Source organism: Bos indicus, chromosome 4, assembly GCF_029378745.1.
Source record: "Bos indicus isolate NIAB-ARS_2022 breed Sahiwal x Tharparkar chromosome 4, NIAB-ARS_B.indTharparkar_mat_pri_1.0, whole genome shotgun sequence".
Lineage (NCBI taxonomy): Eukaryota > Metazoa > Chordata > Mammalia > Artiodactyla > Bovidae > Bos > Bos indicus.
Window position 1 is genome coordinate 33,356,947 of NC_091763.1, and position 19,694 is coordinate 33,376,640.

Sequence of the window (19,694 nt, forward strand, 5' to 3'; positions counted from 1 at the left end):
CACTTGCCTGTCTTTCTAAACAGAGGACATGGAACACAGTTTGACCCCTTGATGATGACTTAGGGGCATTATGGAAATTTATCATTTCAGAATGTTCTCTAGAGTGGTACCTTCAGACCCCCATTGAAGTGTTGAGGGCTGTTTGGCTGGATGAGGTTTCATCGCTGCAGAGTCTGTTTTTTCTCATGTTGGTCCCCTCTCCTTGTCAGCTTAGAAGCACTCCGCCTCTCTTTACGTCCTCATTTGCTAAATTTTACAAAGTGGGGAGATTGAGAATGACTCTGGCATTCATCCTCTCTGGCCTGGTCTCCCCATTTGTTGGGTGTAGACAGTGACTTCTCCCAAATAGGGGAGCAGAGTGACTCCCATGATGCAGGGAGCCCAGTGATGGCCTCTTCATAAAGACCAAGAACTCGAGTGTGTTAACTTTGTAGCATTGCTTCTGGTAGGGACTTTTTTTTTGCTCTCTTGCTGGTCCTTCTCTGTATTGCAGATAGTAGATAGATATTTGAGTTCTGGTATGTTAAGCATTATTGTTATTTGTCATCTTCTGAGAAAAGCCAAACTATAAGTAGATGTTTCACCATGCCCAGAGAGAAAGGAGTCATTTCTCTTCATTTAGGTTTTTCTCAGTTAATGTATGCTAATAACCTGGATTCCTGAAACTACGGTCTTGACTTTTCTGTATCAATTTGTTTTCCTAGTGAAAAAAAAATGAAGGGAAATGTGTTAAGTTTGTGTGCTATAGTACAGACTAATTGTGTAGAGGAATTATTAATTAATGCACACAGATGTGATTTATAATGCATGAACTGTTACTTTTTAATGTTAAAAATCTTATCAAAATGTGTGTGTGTATATATATATACATATACATATATATATATAAAACATGGCACTTTTTAAGGAAAGTTATATGGGGCCAGAATCTACCTTGTTTCATTTTGAACATTGTGTGTAATTCCATGCATAGTTAGAGAAAATAATTTAGTACTGAATAATACTGACAGAAAATATTTTCCTCTGGTGGCAATGGCTTCAGAATCAAGGCAACAGATTTGAAAAATCTTTGTCATTTTGTCTAAGCCCAGGAGAAGAACAACCAATAGTTTGACAAGATAGATGAAAAAATATTTTTGAGGTTGAAGAAACCCATTTGTGCAACAAAATTTACCTTGTAAATTTTGCTCTTGTGCTGAAAAAAATTTTCAAGGGATTGACCTAATCTTGACGCTTTGGTGGCCTGTGTTCCAAACACATGTGTGTGAGATGACAGTGGACACTGGAATGGGACATGTGACTTTCCCTTGTGTTCTTTTGCTCAGGTCTTTTTCTCAATCCTGATCGGCGCCTTCAGCATTGGACAGGCCGCTCCCTGTATTGATGCTTTTGCCAATGCGAGAGGAGCAGCATATGCAATCTTTGCTATTATTGATAGCGTGAGTCATTTATTATTTTTAATGCTGAAAAATTTTTTGAGGCCTGGATAATTAAATCTGGCTTTATGTTAAATGTCCTGTAAAAATTAAGTAACATGAAAAACTTCTGCTTATTAATGAATAAAAGCAAATGCCTCTTTTGAATATTTGTGAAAGTTTGAAAAAAATACCTCTTTTTCAAGGTTAATTATTTGCATTATATTCTGAGTCTGAGAACTCACAGGATCCCAAGATCAGTAATCAAAACCAGCTCTAATTGATGAGGAAACTTTTTTTGGTTAAGCCTACACTTGACTATTTGTAACATTCACACTGGTTCCAAATTAAAGAATCAATACAAAATAATAATAAAGAATAGAAATGGGATTTCAAGTGAGGAATAAATGAGGTTAGGAGTGCTTATTACTGTGCCTGCCTCAAGTTAGGGTTTAATAAATTTAAGTTTTGAGTTAGCCAATTGGGGAATAAAAGGCAGAAAGTGCTAAGAACTTTTATAAAGGAGAACAGGTTTTTTTTAAAAAAAAAAAAGAATTCTCTCTCCAATAAACTTTATTTTAAAGAAAAAATATTTCTGAATGCTTATCTTTAATCAAACAGCACTGATCTCATTTGGGAAAGTGCATCTGAACTAGTGTGTTATTACTAGAGTTCAAAGCAAAGATGTTTGTCTTCCTAGTTTTTCTCCTTTTCTCTTTCATTTTGTAGCCAGACTGAGAACATTATGCTTTGTAGACAGGATGAGTGGATGGAAAAATGATTGGTGGACCAAAATTGATAGTATGTTTTGCTGTGGGTTTCCCTCTCTCAAAAAAAAAAAATGGTCACTGTATATATGATATAATTTTGAATCAATTGTATTGCATAAGTTATCCTGACTGAAGTGAAATAAAGAAAATCATTTTGACACATTAAAGGTGGTCTCTGCATTTACACAGAGAAAATGTTAACTAGCTAACTGAAATGTAATTGTCTAGTCCAAGCAATTGCTGTTTCATTAATCTAAGTCATGAGAAAATTGGTCAGCTTCTGCATATATTGAAAATTTACATCATTCCAAACTAACTTGTCCCTAACCAATTGTTCAATTTTCTCAATCTAGTCCATCACACTTATTGTTTAGGAATAAGCTAATTTTCACTAAATGCTGAAATACCTGGATATATCAATTATAGTATATTTTGTAATTGCAGTTGTAGGAATGTACATTTAGAAAATTTATGATATGCCAGAAACTTAAAGTGAAATATCATATGAAATGAAAATAATATATCCCTTATGTACTTTTTAAGAGAAACCTATTTTCAGAGAAGGAATACTTCCTTATACACATAAACACAAACATACAGACACACACACACACACACACACACACACACAGTCTTCAACTTGGGTTCTGACTCACATGAAGGGAATTATGCTTTTCTGGGTCCTGTTTTTGGCATTGCTGAGGCCTATTCCTTAAAAATGCAATTGTTTGTCCTATGATGGAATAGCCATTGAATTTTGTTTTGTTTAGGATCCTAAAATTGACAGTTTTTCAGAGAGAGGACACAAACCAGACAACATCAAAGGGAATTTGGAGTTCAGAGATGTTCATTTCTCTTATCCTGCTCGGCCTGATGTCCAGGTATTATAAGTTATATTTATAGGGATTCCTAATTTAGATTGTTAATCATCTTCAGGAATCCACAGTCTCTATTATTTTGATATGTATGTGCCTTTTCCTTTGGGGGTTATAGTCCCTTATTTAATACTATTTTTCCAAATTTAAAATTGAGTCAGATTACTTCTCTTTCAGGCTTTTGATGTGAAGTGCACTCTTTTTCTCTCTTCCCTTAAAGATCTTGAAGGGCCTCAACCTGAAGGTAGAGAGCGGGCAGACGGTGGCCCTGGTTGGGAACAGCGGCTGTGGGAAGAGCACAGTAGTCCAGCTGGTGCAGAGGCTGTATGACCCTGATGTGGGGAGTGTAAGTGGGAAGAACCCCACTCTTCAAAATGGGAAGCTGGGTATCAAATAGCCCTTAGAAAAATTTTTTGGTAACATATTTGCATGTGAATCCAATTTTGGTTAAAAAAAGAAAACGGCTATGGAATTGCAATGCATCTGGATAAGATCTTCAAACCCTTGGGATATTTTGACAAATGTAGTCAAGATGATAAAATTCAAAGAAGCTAGACAATGCTCTCCTCTGTTCCAACTAAGCTTTTCATAATCTACTATGTCACTGGAAAATAGTCGTCCAAACCACCAAGAGGATTATTTTCAATGACTGACTTAGTTTGGTTAAAAATGTTCCACATTAGTAATTGTCAATAAGCTTGTGTTCGGGGTCACAAGGAATCTTAGGGCAGTAATTAAATTCATCAAAGACAGTTGAGTTTTCTTCAGTGTTGGAATATCTGAAGGGGAAAGTGGAACAGTCTCCATGAAACTGGGGACGTGAGAAACAGTAACGGCCTAGGGTATAGTTTTTTGATCTTTTAAAATTTTTATTATAAATTGAAACTTACTGAAAAGTTGCAAGTAAGGAACTCACATATACTCTTCACCCAGATTTATTCATTGTTTTTATTTTGACCTACTTGCCTTATTATCATCTCTTTCTTACTGCATGTTTGTGTGTATGTATAAGACACACCACAAACATATATACCGGTTATTTTCTGAACCGTTGAGAGTAAGTTAAAGATGTTATGGCCCCCTGACCCTTACATACATTAGAATATAATTTCTTTTTTTTTTTTAATGTTATCGGATTATAGGTTGTTTTACAATGTTGTATTCGTTTCAGGCGTATAGCAAAGCAGAATGTATTTTCTGAGAAGACAACATTCTCTTACTTAATCACAAAACAATTATCAAAATCAGTAAATTTAACATTAATACAATAGGGGCCCACAGTAAATATTCAAATTTCCTCAGTTGTACTGACTTGAGAACATTGAGTTTACCTGACATTGAAATGTAGTATAATTATGAAAACAGAAGTTTACAAGTTACACAGAAAAACAAAAAAACACAAAAAGGCATTAATATAGGACAGAGATTCTAGGATATGTGAATTATCCACTTTCTTTAATAAAATTAACAAAATTTCTTTGAAAAATCTGATACACCAAGTAGGAACATGGGCCCCTTCTCATTTCCTAAAGCAAACTCTAGGTTGGTTGAAGTATAAACACTTTTCTTCATTTTTAAAAAAGAACCTAGTAAATACTTACATTGAGGATAAGCATTTCAAAACATCTTATTTTAAAAATTACTATTGGAGTAATACATTTTTAAAAGAAAATACATGTCAGGAAAAAAGTCTTCAGAAATTCTGTAACTCAGAGATATTCACTGTTCACATTGTGATTTAAGTTTGCTTACTGCTGAAATAATGGAAAAAATGCCCAGTGATACAGCTGATTGATTCAATTTTTCCTTAAACCTCTCTTCAATAAAAATCAGTAAAGCTATAGTTTAAGAAAGAAAGAAATTGGAATGAAAAATTTATGATATATGATAAAACTATTATATTACTATTTTATAAATTAATATGAATCTATCAGAGGCTATGAACATGCACATCTTTTGAGAATAAATGTAGATTTGTAAAAAAGAGTCAAGAAATGCTCAATTTCACTTATATATGAATTATATATAAGCTACACCATACAATTATTAATTAGAAAAGACAGATTAATATGATAAAAGCCAGTAAATTACAGTGAAGCAAATATATATTTATATATTCCTGCTGCCACTGTGAATTATTAAAAATCTTTTTAAAGAGTTTGTTCAACCTTTATTCAGCAAATAATAAATACCCCAAATTTGCCAGTTATTGTATGAGTTAAGCAATTATTACTGGAGAAGAAAAAATAAAACATACTCTTCAGTCTGGTAATTCTGTCCTTCTACTATGATTGTCCTTCAGTGTTCTTTGCACGAAGCCAAATATTCAGCAGGTGGGAAATGCTGAAGTACATTATGGTATTGATATATTATGTAGAGTAAAACATCATAATGCCATCAAAGTGATATGTAGACTAGGTAGGTAAATGGACAGTTAATTCAGATTTAATAATGGTAAGCAAAATTCATAGTTATGCCAAAATACATAACTCAATATGTAATCATTTATGGAGAATATTCCATCCATGAAAAACAGTATACATAAGATAATAAAATCAAAAGAGAGAAAAGACTTTATTTTTAGCCTCGTACATTGCTCTTTATTTCCAATTCCCATTTCTAACCACTGCTGCTGCTGCTGCTGCTAAATCACTTCAGTCGTGTCCAACTCTGTGCGACCCCATAGATGGTAGCCACCAGGCTGCCCCGTCCCTGGGATTCTCCAGGCAAGAACACTGGAGTGGGCTGCCATTTCCTTCTCCAATGCATGAAAGTGAAAAGTGAAAGTGAAGTCGCTCAGTTGTGTCCGACTCTTAGCGACCCCATGGACTGCAGCCCACCAGGCTCCTGCATCCATGGGATTTTCCAGGCAAGAGTACTGGAGTAGGGTGCCATTGCCTTCTCTGTCTAAACCACTGAAATAAGTTAAACATTAGCTAAGGGTTTTTTTTTTTTGCCTTGTCAGCAAACAGATTTTATTGAGCTATATTCTAAAAATAATATGTAAAGTTCTGATAAGGATTATTTAAAAGATGGTTTTACCAGTGTTGCTGCTGCTGCTAAGTTGCTTCTCCAATGAATGAAAGTAAAAAGTGAAAGTGAAGTCGCTCAGTAGTGTCCGACTCTTAGTGACCCCATGGACTGCAGCCTACCAGGCTCCTCCGTCCATGGGATTTTCCAGGCAAGAGTGGGGTGCCATTGCCTTCTCCGTACCAATGTTGAAAACACCCCAATTAAACTAATAGATTCCAAAGTATAAATTGAATGGTAATAATTTAAATAAAAGAATAAAGCATTCAAAATATAAGATCTTTATAAACACAGCAAGCAGAAATAGCTGATAATCCCATTAAAGTGTCTTTTAAAAGAATAAAGATATAAATTACTGCTGCTGACTTTTAATATTATGTGAGTGCTAATGAAGAAACTTTATTAGCAGGAATTCCCTGGCCGTCCAGTGGTTATCACTCAGCACTTTGACTGCAGTGGGCCTGGATTTGATTCCTTGCTTGAGAACCAGGATCACGCCAGCCAAGTGGCATGGCCAAAAAAAGGAAAGAAAAACTTTTATTAGCACCATTTTATTTACATGTCGTGTGGTAAAATAATAAATAGCTCACTCAGTTTGTATGGATCCATTGCATTTATTGTTATTTTTTTTTTAATTGGTGGATAATTCCTTTACAATGGTGTCTTGGTTTCTGCTGTACAACTTGAATCACATATTAGCTAAGGCTTTTTTGGTAACAAATGCTTTCAATGTCAAATGGTTTAAAATATTTAATGGAGGTATCTTGTTTCTTCAGATTATCATCGATGGGCAGGATATTAGGACATTTAATGTAAAGTATCTGAGGGAAATAATTGGAGTGGTGAGTCAGGAGCCAGTGCTCTTTGCTACCACCATTGCTGAAAATATCCGTTACGGCCGTGGAAATGTCACCATGGATGAAATAAAGCAAGCTGTGAAGGAAGCCAACGCCTATGAGTTTATCATGAGGTTACCACAGGTAAAGCCTCTGTTAATTTAAGTGCCCTCGAACTTCATGCCACCGAGTTCTTTCTTCAAAGTTTAAGCTAATAATGTTTGAGGTTCCAGGTTGTCCAACTTTGCTAGGTAAGTCCCTTGAATTATCCATTTGGAGGGTCAAGGAGTGTAGCTTGGTACAATGACTCATAGGAAATTTTATACAGAGTTTGTGTTAGTTTTTTAGAATGTGAAATGATTTATTATGATTTGTGACTCATTACGCTAGTCAAAATGAAGCACCCTGTTGTCTTCCATGAATTCCTAGACTCCATAGCTTTTTCTATTTGAAATATTTCAAGAGCTCTACCACGCTTTCTGTTGTAGAAATTTGACACCCTGGTTGGAGAGAGAGGAGCCCAGCTGAGCGGTGGGCAGAAGCAGAGAATCGCCATCGCCCGGGCCCTGGTTCGCAACCCCAAGATCCTCCTGCTGGACGAGGCCACCTCAGCGCTGGACACGGAGAGTGAAGCCGAGGTTCAGGCAGCCCTGGATAAGGTCAGTGGGTCCTCAACGCCTGAAGGACCAGCCAACTGAAACTGTATTGAAATTCTTACCAGTGCTTTGCGAGCCTAGGCTGAAAAACATGGACCTGAGAGTAGATGCAGCTCTCCCGTGGGCTTTTTTCTAACGTGTTACTCCATGTGGAGTGCAGTCGGTTAACAATGTTGTGGTAGGTTCAGGTGCGCAGCAGAGCGACTCAGAACTTACGTATCCATGCATCCATTCTCCCCCAAACTCGCCTCCCATCCAGGCTGCCACATAACACTGAGCAGAGTTCCCTGTGCTATACAGTGGGCTAGTTATCCATTTTAAATACAGCAGTGTGTACAGGTGAGTGCCATGGGGCTTTCTTTCAGGGCACATTGCAGAGAGAGGTGGGCAGCCCATTTGCTGGCTTGCTTTCTTGGACCAAGGTGCAGTTATCCTCCGGTCCAGGCCTGTGCAGTGAACTGCTAAGCTTTGGGGGTTTTGTTTGTTTTTTTACATATAGGTTAGGACTTTGATCAAAAGTTCTTACGGTAAAACGTACAAAGAAAATTCTGATTACTTACCCAGTGGTCTATCTGAAAAGCAGTTCAAAATACTTGCCTTATTTTGTAGCAGTACATCATCTTTATCTGTTCATAAAAGTGAATGAGTGATTCTCTGGAAATAAAGTTCAATTTTTGTGTTTCTTTAAGCATATAAATAAGGAATATATTTCAAGGCCGCTGAACTCATGGGCCTGGCTCATTGTTTCTAAATCTCTCACTATCGTCTTTACTAAGCTGAAGCTTCACAGCATGAACCTTATCTTGGGACACTTTCAAGGTTAGTGCTGATGTCATCTGTCATAACAACACAGTATAAAAACTGGAGTCAGATGACACTATGTAAATAGATTTCAAACACATAAATATCATAAACATTTTTGACTTCATAAAGTTTAGTAATAAAATGTGCAAATTACTTAACAGTCTATCCAAATTGCCTCTTGAAATTTTGTTTTTCTGAATTGACCTACTTTATTTTTCAGTTTTTATTGAAATATAGTTGGTTTACAATGTGGCATTAGTTTCAGGTGTACAGCAAAATGATTCAGTCGTACATATATATGTGTGTGTATATATATTATATATCAGATATATATATATATATGTCCTCTTGAAATTATACAGATGAGCTGTATAACCTTATTTTCTCAGGAAAATGTATACTTGAATCCTAAGTAAACACAACTGCCTTGTGTGCTATAAACTGTAGTTAATTCAGGCTTTGTGGTTTATCATGTTAACATTTTGGCTTATTTTATCTAATGGAATTTAATAATTAATGAGAAAATATGATATTCTCTCATTATGAGAGAATATGATATAAGAGAATTATGAGAGAATATGATATTCTCTCATAAATTATTCCTCATAAATTTTTGTACTGAATTACCCTGCTTTCATGTATATTAAGTCTCAAGGAACCAAAATATAATACATAGGGGACTTATATTTGGTTGGTTAATTAGAAGTGACTTAAATCAGGAAATCATAAAAACAAATACATGCATTCATTAAATAATTGATTTAAAATGTGTCAGAATAGATTTTTTTAGCATACAGTTATGTACGATAAGAGAGATTTATGGAACAAAGTCCTAGTCAGCCCCAGGACACAGGTCCTAAAACTTTCTAGGGTGTGTACATTCAGGACAGTAGCCCTTGCTGTGCTAAACAAACAGAATTACTGACAAGTTTTTTCATGATGTGAATTCTGTCAGCAAAAGTTGTATCCTTGCAAGTTTTAATTCATATTTGGATACATTACTTCTTTGAATTTTAGCAATTTGTGTTGGCAGACACAGAAGCTATAAGGCCTCTTGAAGTCTATGCTTCGGACATTGAACAAGCATTCATTCCTTCACAGCTTTTGCTCAAAACTAGTCACGTAGCCTGCCCAAATTTGAGGAGGTGGAAAAATACAGTCCATCTCTGAAGGGAATAGCCCTAAAGTGTTTGTTGCCAATTTTTATCTACCATAGTTGCTACAGATGGTTTATAATTTACCGAATCGACTCCATACATTGCAAGATAACTGATATGTTTTTCAGACAATAAACTATGTCTTGAAGAGGGAAGTCCTTCATTATTGCATTCTCTCCAGTGATACTGGTCAGTCAGTTGGCTGGTCCACCTGGTTAAAAACCAACTGTCTTAACAATGAAAGTTGAGTTTTGTAATTCTCTGTCCTTGAGGAGCATAAGGATGTAACACTGTTACTGTTTTTCCTCTCTGATTACCTAGCCTGGAAGCAGAGCATTTTCCTTCTGTAGCCCCTTTCCACAGTCGTCACTGTCTCTTGTCCGGCACCATGCTGTTGTACTTAGCTATTTATTTATATGCTTTCTCTCTCTCTCCCCTAAGAGGCAGAACTAACAAAAGGCTCATGTTTACTCTATAACACCCACTCCAGTGCCTGCACATAGTAAAGCCTGAATAAATTTTTACTGAATTGATTACCATGGTCTAGCTCATTGAATAATGCAGTTCTACATTAGAAAAAAATAATTAATGACCATATCCGCTTTTGGCTCAATAGATAGCAACTGTTCTTCAAAATAAATAATAGGTTTTTCAGTATAAAATCTTAAAGAAGACTAGAAAAGCAGACTTGATATTTTGATTTTTTAAAGAAAGTCAATAATCAAAAAGTTTTATACCTATGTCCCTCTTCTACTTATAGTGTTTCCATACTGGAGGGGCAGGAAAAGAATGAAAATAGTGATTTAATGAAATGATCCCTGTAAGTTTCCATTTGTGCTTCCCGCCCCCCCCCCACCCCCCAGAAGTCAAGAAGCCTAATAGATGAGCGCTTCCTCTGTTTGGGCCTACCTTTCATTCCTGTGCTGTGAGCTTAATCACACAGTCATGTCCAGCTCTCTGTGACCCCAGGCACTGTAGCCGCCAAGCTCCTCTGTCTGTGGGATTCTCCAGGCAGGAATACTGGAGGGGGTTGCCAAGCTGTCCTCCAGGAGATCTTCCCAACCCAGGGATCGAACCCAGGTTTCCCGCGTTGCAATGGGATTCTTCACCATCAGAGCCACCAGGGAAGCCCACCTGCACATCCAAAATTAGAAGTTTCAAATTTAATAGTTGTTCTCCTTGAATCCAGGATATTTGTTTGCCAGTGTCTTGTCATCGTGGGGGTGTTTGAAAATACCCTTTTGTGTCAAATCTCCTCTACCCTAGCCAAAATTCTTTGGTCAAGGGTGACAGTGGCTAACTTTGAAATTCACAAATACATACTTGATTTCTCCTGCACACCAGTCATGTACTCACGAGTCTGACTCCCAATTCCCTTGTTTTTAAAGTTGACATAGCATTAACCTATTGTTATCATAATGATAAACCCAGCCACTGTTAGCAGTTACTCATCACTGTTAGTGTATAATTAGATTGATCAAATTATTTCCTATATACCTTATCATACATGGACAAAGCTGTGCAACTTCCTTATTAGTATATCAGTAAAGATTTATGAAGGTTTCTTTGGGGCCCAATTGCTAAAAATCAAAGAACAGTCTTAAATGTTGTCCAGTAGACTTATGCTCTAGTCTCTGTCTTTTTATGCTCTCATGTGTGTTAGTGTGTGCACACACGTGTTAGTCACTCAGTTGTGTCTGACTCTGCAACCCCTGGTAGCTCAGATGGTAAAGGGTCTGCCTACAATGCAGGAGACCCAGGTTCAATCCCTGGGTCAGGAAGATCCCCTGCAGAAGGAAATGGCACCCCACTCCAGTACTCTGGCCTGGAAAATCCCATGGACTGAGGAGCCTGGTAGGCTACAGTCCATGGGGTCACAATGAGTTGGACACGACTGAGTGACTTCACTTCATACTTCATACTTCGTACTTCTGCAACCCCATCAATGGTAACCCCCCAGGCTCCTCTGTCCCTGGGATTTTCCAGGCAAGAATACTGGAGGGGGTTGCCATTTCCTTCTCCAGGGCATCTTCCTAACCCAGGGATCAAACCTGGGTTTCCCCCATTGCTGGCAGATTCTTTACCATCTGAGCTACTAGGCTGTTTTATATTTTTTGAAACATAATTGATTAATCTGATTATTAGTATAAGGCCTGAAGAAGAAAGACCACATTATTTTTTTTTCCAGGTGGCTACACAATTGACTCAGTACCATTAATCACATAGTCTACTTTTTCTCAACTGATAGACAATGCATATTTATCACACACTAATTCTTTAAAATGTATGTCTATTCTGGACTCTCTGTATGGTTCTGTTTATCAAATTTTCTGTTTATGTGATAGCTTCCCCTGGATTTTATTGTTTTAATTGCTGTAGCTTTTTATGTTTTAGTATCTAGTGGAGATATTACCCAGATACTTATTAACTTTTTCAGAATTTTTGTGAATGCTCTTTTTAAAAAGATTGATGAATCTTTTAAAAAGATTCATATACCATGAAGTTCACCCATTTTAAATGCACAGTTCATCGGTTTTTAGTATTAATATATTCACAAGATTTTACAACCATTTGCATGATCTCACTGCAAAATATTTTCATCATTCCAAAAAAAAAAAAAACAAACCCTTGTACCCCATAGTACTCACTCTCTATTCTACTCTCACCCTTGAGCTTGGCAACTACTAATCTTTCTCTCTCTCTGGATTTTCCCATTCTGGACATTTCCTATAAATAGAATCATACAAGGCATGGTCTGTTTTAACTGACTTCTTTAACTTAGCGTCATATCTTTAAGGTTCATCCATATTGAAACACGTATCAGAATCTCATTTCTTTTCCTGGCCCAGTGCTATTCCATTGTATGGATATACCACCTTTTGTTTCTCTTTTGATCAACTGAACATTTGGATTGTTCTCACTTTTTGGCTATTATGAATCTAGCCTCACATTTTTATGTTTTTAACTGCTTAGGTGATTTGGGCCACACCCTAAATACCATGCTAACAATGTGGTTTTATTGCCTCAGAGTAGGTAGGTAGTGGTCTTAAGAAGTTGTTAGTCTAATAGGGTAATGAATATTAAAAAGAATAACTATTGTTAATGACGTAACGTGAATAATTTGATGGACATTTTCCAGCCCATTCATTAACCCATCAAGCTAAGGACATGTGAGCTCACTGAACTACTTAGGGGGTGATTTGTAGATTTCAGTATCCATAAAAACCACCCAAAGTATTTGTTAAAAATCACAGTTACTGGCCCCACTCCAGAGTTTGTGATTGAGATGGTCTTTGAACCATAACTTAAACCATCCAGACCTCAGGATATGTTTTCGCCTAAGGTACCTGCACGTAGTCCATCAGAATTACAATCACAGTAATTACAGAATTTCAGGCACTTCAGAAGAAATCATACAGAAGTGCTCTGGAGAAGGCCTTATGTGGCAACAACTTCTGAACATGCTTCTGCTAAAGTCTTTAGCATATCGTATAACTCAGAAGCAGGGCTCCTCACGATGGTATGAAAACATTAGAGAAGCTCCGGAGTTCTCCATCTTCATCCTGGGGGATTGGCCTCCTGTCTGGTCCAGAATTTAAGTCCCTTGTGTCCATTCACATGTGAGAGATGCCTTTGTGCCCTGATCACACAGGGATGGTGAGCTGCTCTCCATCAACCACAGGCACCCCCGTCTGCCTGCTTCATTGTGTGTTAATCAACAGTGCAAGGACGGTGTAACCCTGCTCCCCTTCATGCCTGTCCTTTTCCCCTCTAGGCCAGGGAAGGCCGGACCACCATAGTGATAGCTCACCGACTGTCTACAATCCGAAATGCAGATGTCATCGCTGGGTTTGACGATGGAGTCATTGTGGAGCAAGGAAGCCACGGAGAACTAATGAAGAAGGAAGGGGTATACTTCAGGCTTGTAAACACGCAGGTATCTGCTTCTTGGGAAGTTTTTCTGTTGTTTTTTCCTTAATATAATATTCTTTCTTTATTAAAATATCAAATAGCTAATGCTGTACTGAGAAATCAGAAGTATCAGAAAGATGCCACGCATACATCTGAGACTTTAATTCACAGTCGTTGAAAGAATCTTGAAAGAGAAAGGTGGGGAGGGGGGGAAATAAAAGACAAGGCCAAAAACATTTTGAACTTGTTGTTTAGGACAGTGATTCTTAATTGCCTGTTCAAACTAATGGGTCCTTCCCCCAGTAGATTAGGGATGTTCAGAGTGGTGGTCGGGGTAAGAGGCTGATGCTAGGTAGTTGGGAGAGGTCCTATGAGACCTTAAAATACTTCCCAGATCATCCTAATGAAGCCAACAGCAAGATTCATGGCTCTTGGAAGTGAATAGTTCAGTGTTTTGTTTTTTGTTTTTGGCTTGCGAGATCCTAGTTCCCTGACTGGGGATCAAACCCTGGGCCCACAGGAGTGAAAGTGCCAAGTCTTAACCTCTGGGCCTCCAGGGAATTCCTGAGTTTGGTTTTCCTTTAAAACAACAACAACAATAACAACTACTCACTCTGTTTCCTACAGCGGGTTCTATTGATAATTATTGATTTGCCTTATTATTGAAATTAGTCACGAGCAATTTTTCAAAATAAATAACCGAAAAATATTTATCCTGTAAACACAATTCTTCTATTTGTAAAAGTTTATACATTTGCTTTGATAACTATAATATGTACATATTTTTGTTATTTTTCTTCACATTTCAAATACACACACTCCAAATACTATCATTTTATATGTCCTCAGCAGTAATTACATTAATGTGTAATAAACTGCTTGATCATTTCTCTAAAATTGACTATGTGGCTTGTTTCTAGTAATTCTTTGTTCTAAATATTGCCCTTTGGGAGCACGTGGTGGGGAGGGGGGTGAGGGTGGGTTCCAAAAAAGTAAAAAATTTGTTTTGTTTTCTGACAAGTAATTAACTCCTCTGAGTTTCAGTTTCCATATTAGAAATACAAAACCTACCATGTGAGGCTGCTGCAAGGTTAAGAAATAAGCACCCATTTAGTTCAGTTCAGTCGCTCAGTAGTGTCTGACTCTTCACAACTCCATGGACTGCAGCACGCCAAACCTCCCTGTCTATCACCTACTCCCAGAGCTTATTCAAACTCATGTGCATTGAGTCAGTAATGCCATCCAACCATCTCATCCTCTGTCGTCCCCTTCACCTCCCACTTTCAATCTTTCCCAGCATCAGGGTCTTTTCAAATGAGTCAGCTCTTCACATCAGGTGGCTAAAGTATTGGAGTTTCAGCTTTAGCATCAGTCCTTCCAATGATCACTCAGGACTTATTTCCTTTAGGATAGAATGGTTGGATCTCCTTGCTGTCCAAGGGACTCTCAAGAGTCTTCTCCAACACCACAGTTCAAAAGCATCAATTCTTTGGCGCTCAGCTTTCTTTATAGTCTAACTTTCACATCCATACATGACCACTGGAAAAACCATAGCATTGACTAGACGGACCTTTGTTGACAAAGTAATGTCTCTGCTTTTTAATATGCCATCTAGGTCGGTCATAACTTTTCTTCCAAGGAGGAAGAGTCTTTTAATTTCATGGCTTCAATCACCATCTGCAATGATTTTGGAGCCCCAAAATTAAAGTCAGCCACTGTTTCCACTGTTTCCCCATCTATTTGCCATGAAGTGATGGGACTGGATGCCATGCTCTTAGTTTTCTGAATGTTGAGCTTTAAGCCAACTTTTTCACTCTCTTTCACTTTCCTCAAGAATCTTTTGAGTTCCTCTTCACTTTCTGCCATAAGGGTGGTATCATCTGCATATCTGAGGTTATTGATATTTCTCCCAGCAATCTTGATTCCAGCTTGTGCTTCTTCCAGCCCAGCATTTCTCATGATGTACTCTGTATATAAGTTAAATAAGCAGGGTGACAATATACAGCCTTGACATACTCCTTTTCCTATTTGGAACCAGTCTGTTGTTCCATGTTCAGTTGTAATTGTTGCTTCCTGACCTGCATACTGGTTTCTCAGGAGGCAGTTCAGGTGGTCTGGTATTCCCATCTCTTTCAGAATTTTCCACAGTTTGTTGTGATCCACACAGTCAAAGGCTTAGCAATAGTCAATAAAGCCGAAGTAGATGTTTTTCTGAAACTCTCTTGCTTTTTCGATGATCCAACAGATGTTGGCAATTTGATCTCTGGTTCCTCTGCCTTTTCTAAAACCAGCTTGAACATCTGGACGTTCATTGTTCACATATTGTTGAAGCCTGGGTTGGAGAATTTTGAGCATTACTCTGCTAGCATGTGAGATGAGTGCAGTTGTGCAGTAGTTTGAGCATTCTTTGGCATTGCCTTTCTTTGGGATTGGAAAGAAAACTGACCTTTTCCAGTCCTGTGGCCACTGCTGAGTTTTCCAAATTTGCTGACATATTGAGTGCAGCACTTTCACAGCATCATCTTTTAGAATTTGAAATAGATCAACTGGAATTTCATCACTTCCACTAGTTTTATTTGTAGTGATGAGCACCACCTGAATATACTAGAAAAAGTACTTTAAAAGGTATGTGAATTTTGTCTCAATAAAGCTGTTAAATCATTTTTTTTAAGCACCTAACACAAAATAGCGGAGAAGGCAATGGCACCCCACTCCAGTACTCTTGCCTGGAAAATCCCATGGATGGAAGAGGGAAATGCAACCCACTCCAGTGTTCTTGCCTGGAGAATCCCAGGGACGGGGCAGCCTGGTGGCTACCGTCTATGGGGTCGCACAGAGTCGGACACGACTGAAGTGACTGCTTAAATATCAATTTAAGCAGTAGCAGTAACACAAAATAGACGCCTGACAAATAATAGTTACTTGTCCTAAACTTGAAGGTTACATCCATCTGGACACACAACTCAACATTTTGTTCTTCTTCTAGATTTCAGGAAGCCAGATCCAGTCAGAAGAATTTAAAGTTGCACTCGCTGATGAAAAGCCTGCCATGGGTTTGACTCATCCCATAGTTAGGCGTTCTCTTCATAAAAGCCTGAGGAGTTCCCGACAGTATCAGAATGGCTTTGATGTCGAAACCAGTGAACTTGTAAGTAGTTTTTCAATTATCTTTCATTGTTTAGTTTTGTTGGTGAAGTCCATAGCCTTGCAAGTACATTGTAGGCACAGAAGATTCCCACCATGAGCCATACTCTTCTTAAAAGAAGGAAATATCCAATATTAATTGTACTTGTCAAAAATTGAAATCAATTCCAATTAACAATGGACTTCCAATGAAAAGGGAGCCCAAAACATAGTCTTTGTGCTTAGATGCTTAAAATTAAAATAAGGTATTCATTTTTGAGGTCCAGAGTAATACAGGGCTCGTCTAAAGTAAGAGGCCCTAATATTTGCATAATCTATTATGTAGGATTACTTTTGATTGTCTATGATAGGAAACCCAGAGTAATATCAATTTAAGAAAAATAAGGTTTTATTTCTCTTTCACATTAAAAACAAACAAACAAAAAAAAGACTTACAGGTAAGAAACCCAGGGTTACAGTGGTAACTCCACCATGGTTACCATGGACTCAGGCTCGTTTCATACTTATTCTCGTTATCCTGGCATGTAGCTTTCATTCTCAATAATCTAAAATGACTCCAGAAGCTCCAGCCATCACATCTATGTTCCAAGCAGCAAGAAAAAACAAAGATTTCCCAGACATCTCATACAGTACTTAAAAACAAAAAACAAAAAAAAACCTATGTCATTGGCCATAACTTAATCACATGTCCATACTTAGCTACAACGGAGAGTAGAAAACTGAACCTTTTTGCTATATGCATTGCTACTCTGAGTAAAACTGGAATTCTTACTAGGAAAAAGGACAGAATAACCAGAAATAGCCAAAGTGTACATTCTTTAATATTTCTCACCTGAAACTTTGGGATTTTTTTTTTAGATCAACATCTTACACTTTATAATACAAATTTTTACACAAATCACATGTTTACAGTACAAAAGGCAAAGGATCTCAAGAGAAGTAACTGGGTTGATATTAATTCAAGTTAACAGAAGCTTTTATAATAGAAAGGGAACACATTCCAAGAAAAGATATTTTATGATTTTAAGAAACGATTTAGGAGTGTATTTTGATGTTATTTGGAGAAGGCAATGGCACCCCACTCCAGTGCTCTTGCCTAGAAAATCCCATGGATGGAGAAGCCTGGTAGGCTGCAGTCCATGGGGTCGCTAAGAGTTGGATACGACTGAGAGACTTCACTTTGATGTTATTCCCTGATAGCTCAGTTGGTAAAGAATCTGCCTGCAATGCAGGAGACCCTGGCTTGATTCCTGGGTCAGGAAGATCCCCTGGAGAAGGGATAGGGTACCCACTCCAGTATTTTTGTGCTTCCCTTGTGGTTCAGCTGGTAAAGAATCTGCCTGCAATGCAGGAGATGTGGGTTCGATCCCTGGGTTGGGAAGATCCCGTGGAGAAGGGAAAACGTACCCACTCCAGTATTCTTACCTGGATACTCCCATGGACAAAGGAGCCTGCTGGGCTACATCCAGTCCAGGGGGTCACAAAAGAGTTAGACTTGACTTAGCAACTAAGCAACAGTTAATAAAAGCCGAGTGTATTTTACTCTTGTGTTGGCCTGAAGAAACTGATCCTCCTGAGAGTTCATTGCGTCTGTTTTTCCTGCCCACGATGTTATTCACTGCAGAGATAAGAAGGGCTCTTTTAGTAGTCTCAATCTTGGTGTATTTATGGAAAGAGAATAACACTGTATTATTGTGGTGCAATATTATTGTAAGTAAGATAAAGAGTTTCTCCCTTTTTGGCTGTGAAGAATTTGCTTCTCATTTTCTCATTTGTCTGGATAGTTACACTGTTACATCTTTAGAGTCTGGTATTTTAGAGGAGAACTACTCTAGGAGAAATGCAAAATGGGGTAGGCAGAAAATGCCACAATCAATATGACTGTCCTTGGTCCCATCATAGAGGGATAAATGGTGTGCCCAGGGAGAGGGGGAGATTAAATCTGATTAGAAGGACTGTTTGCTTGTGAAAAGCAGCCTGAGCTCCTTTATCAGGCTGGAGGCCAGGTCTAAAAGATAGTGCTAACTAGGGAGGAAAAAAGCCCCTAAAATACAGAGGAGGGGGGTGGTTTGAAAGCAAAGGGCTGAATAGAAACTATTCCTATGTTCTCTATTTTATAGAGACACAAACGTGACCTATTTAAACAACTGTAAGGCCATGGGTTTCCATAGGCACTTATGGTATCAAGTTACTGTGAAACCACCTCTATAATTCAGAATATTCTCCTTTTTATTTTTATTTTTGGGCAGCCCACACAGCCTGTGCAATCTTAGTTCCCTGACTAGGGATTGAACACGGGGCCCTTGGCAGTGAAAATGCTGACAGAGTCTTAACCACTGGACTGCCAGGGAATTCGCTAGAATATTCTCCTTTATGTGACTTAAATCCCTCATGTTTGACCAAACATCAGGTTCAACACTTGCTGAGAAGCTGGTATGTGCCAGGCATTGGGCTGTTTCTAAGGAGATAAAGTGTTGGTCATTCAGTTAGTCTCTCAGTTGTATCCAACTCTTTGCGACCACCATGCACTGTAACCCACCAGGCTCCTCTGTCCATGGGATTTCCCAGCAAGAATACTGGAGTGGGTTGCCATTTCCTTCTGCAGGGGGATCTTCCTAATCCAGGGATCAAACCTGGGTCTCCTGCATTGTAGGCAGAGTCTTTTCCATCTGAGCCATAGTGAAAGCTAAGTCATAATGTTGGGGTCACATAAGCCAAGACATCTTAAAACAAAACAAAGTCACAGAGATGTGTAAACAAACAAACGGGGGGAAAGTCACAAAACAAGCTATGAAGCAGAAGTCTGTAGGGACTGCAGAGTAAAGTTAGTCTGCCCTACCATTAGTAGTGGTGAAAGAAAAGCACGTAGGTACTTTAGTTTTGTGAGTTAGGACATGACAAGGATAAGATGCAAGGCAGGGTTCTGGGCTGAGGAGACCAAGCCCAGGTCCTCAGATGAATCACGGTGTCTTGTGTTGGTGAGGACGCTTAACCGGTCTATTCGTGGGTCTTACCTTGTGTGACCCCAACATCATGACTTGAATTTTAGGGCATCTGGTGCCCAGATCCTGCTTCCGCTCACTTGCTGAGGCTGG

The 19,694-nt window shown here is 38.3% G+C and overlaps 1 protein-coding gene across 9 annotated transcripts in view; it reads left to right on the forward strand.

The window, feature by feature from the left end:
• LOC109557314 (phosphatidylcholine translocator ABCB4) overlaps positions 1-19,694 on the forward strand; it is a 201,519-nt gene that overhangs the window by 153,531 nt on the left and 28,294 nt on the right. For 7 of the 9 annotated variants that reach the window (XM_070787626.1, XM_070787628.1, XM_070787630.1 and 4 more), the window contains 7 exons: positions 1,326-1,439; positions 2,956-3,066; positions 3,281-3,406; positions 6,867-7,070; positions 7,415-7,585; positions 13,319-13,480; positions 16,442-16,603. In XM_070787626.1, the coding sequence (XP_070643727.1) occupies positions 1,326-1,439; positions 2,956-3,066; positions 3,281-3,406; positions 6,867-7,070; positions 7,415-7,585; positions 13,319-13,480; positions 16,442-16,603 (1,050 nt within the window). The remainder of the gene's footprint in view (positions 1-1,325; positions 1,440-2,955; positions 3,067-3,280; positions 3,407-6,866; positions 7,071-7,414; positions 7,586-13,318; positions 13,481-16,441; positions 16,604-19,694) is intronic. The other 2 variants (XM_070787625.1, XM_070787632.1) reach the window with 1 other exon arrangement.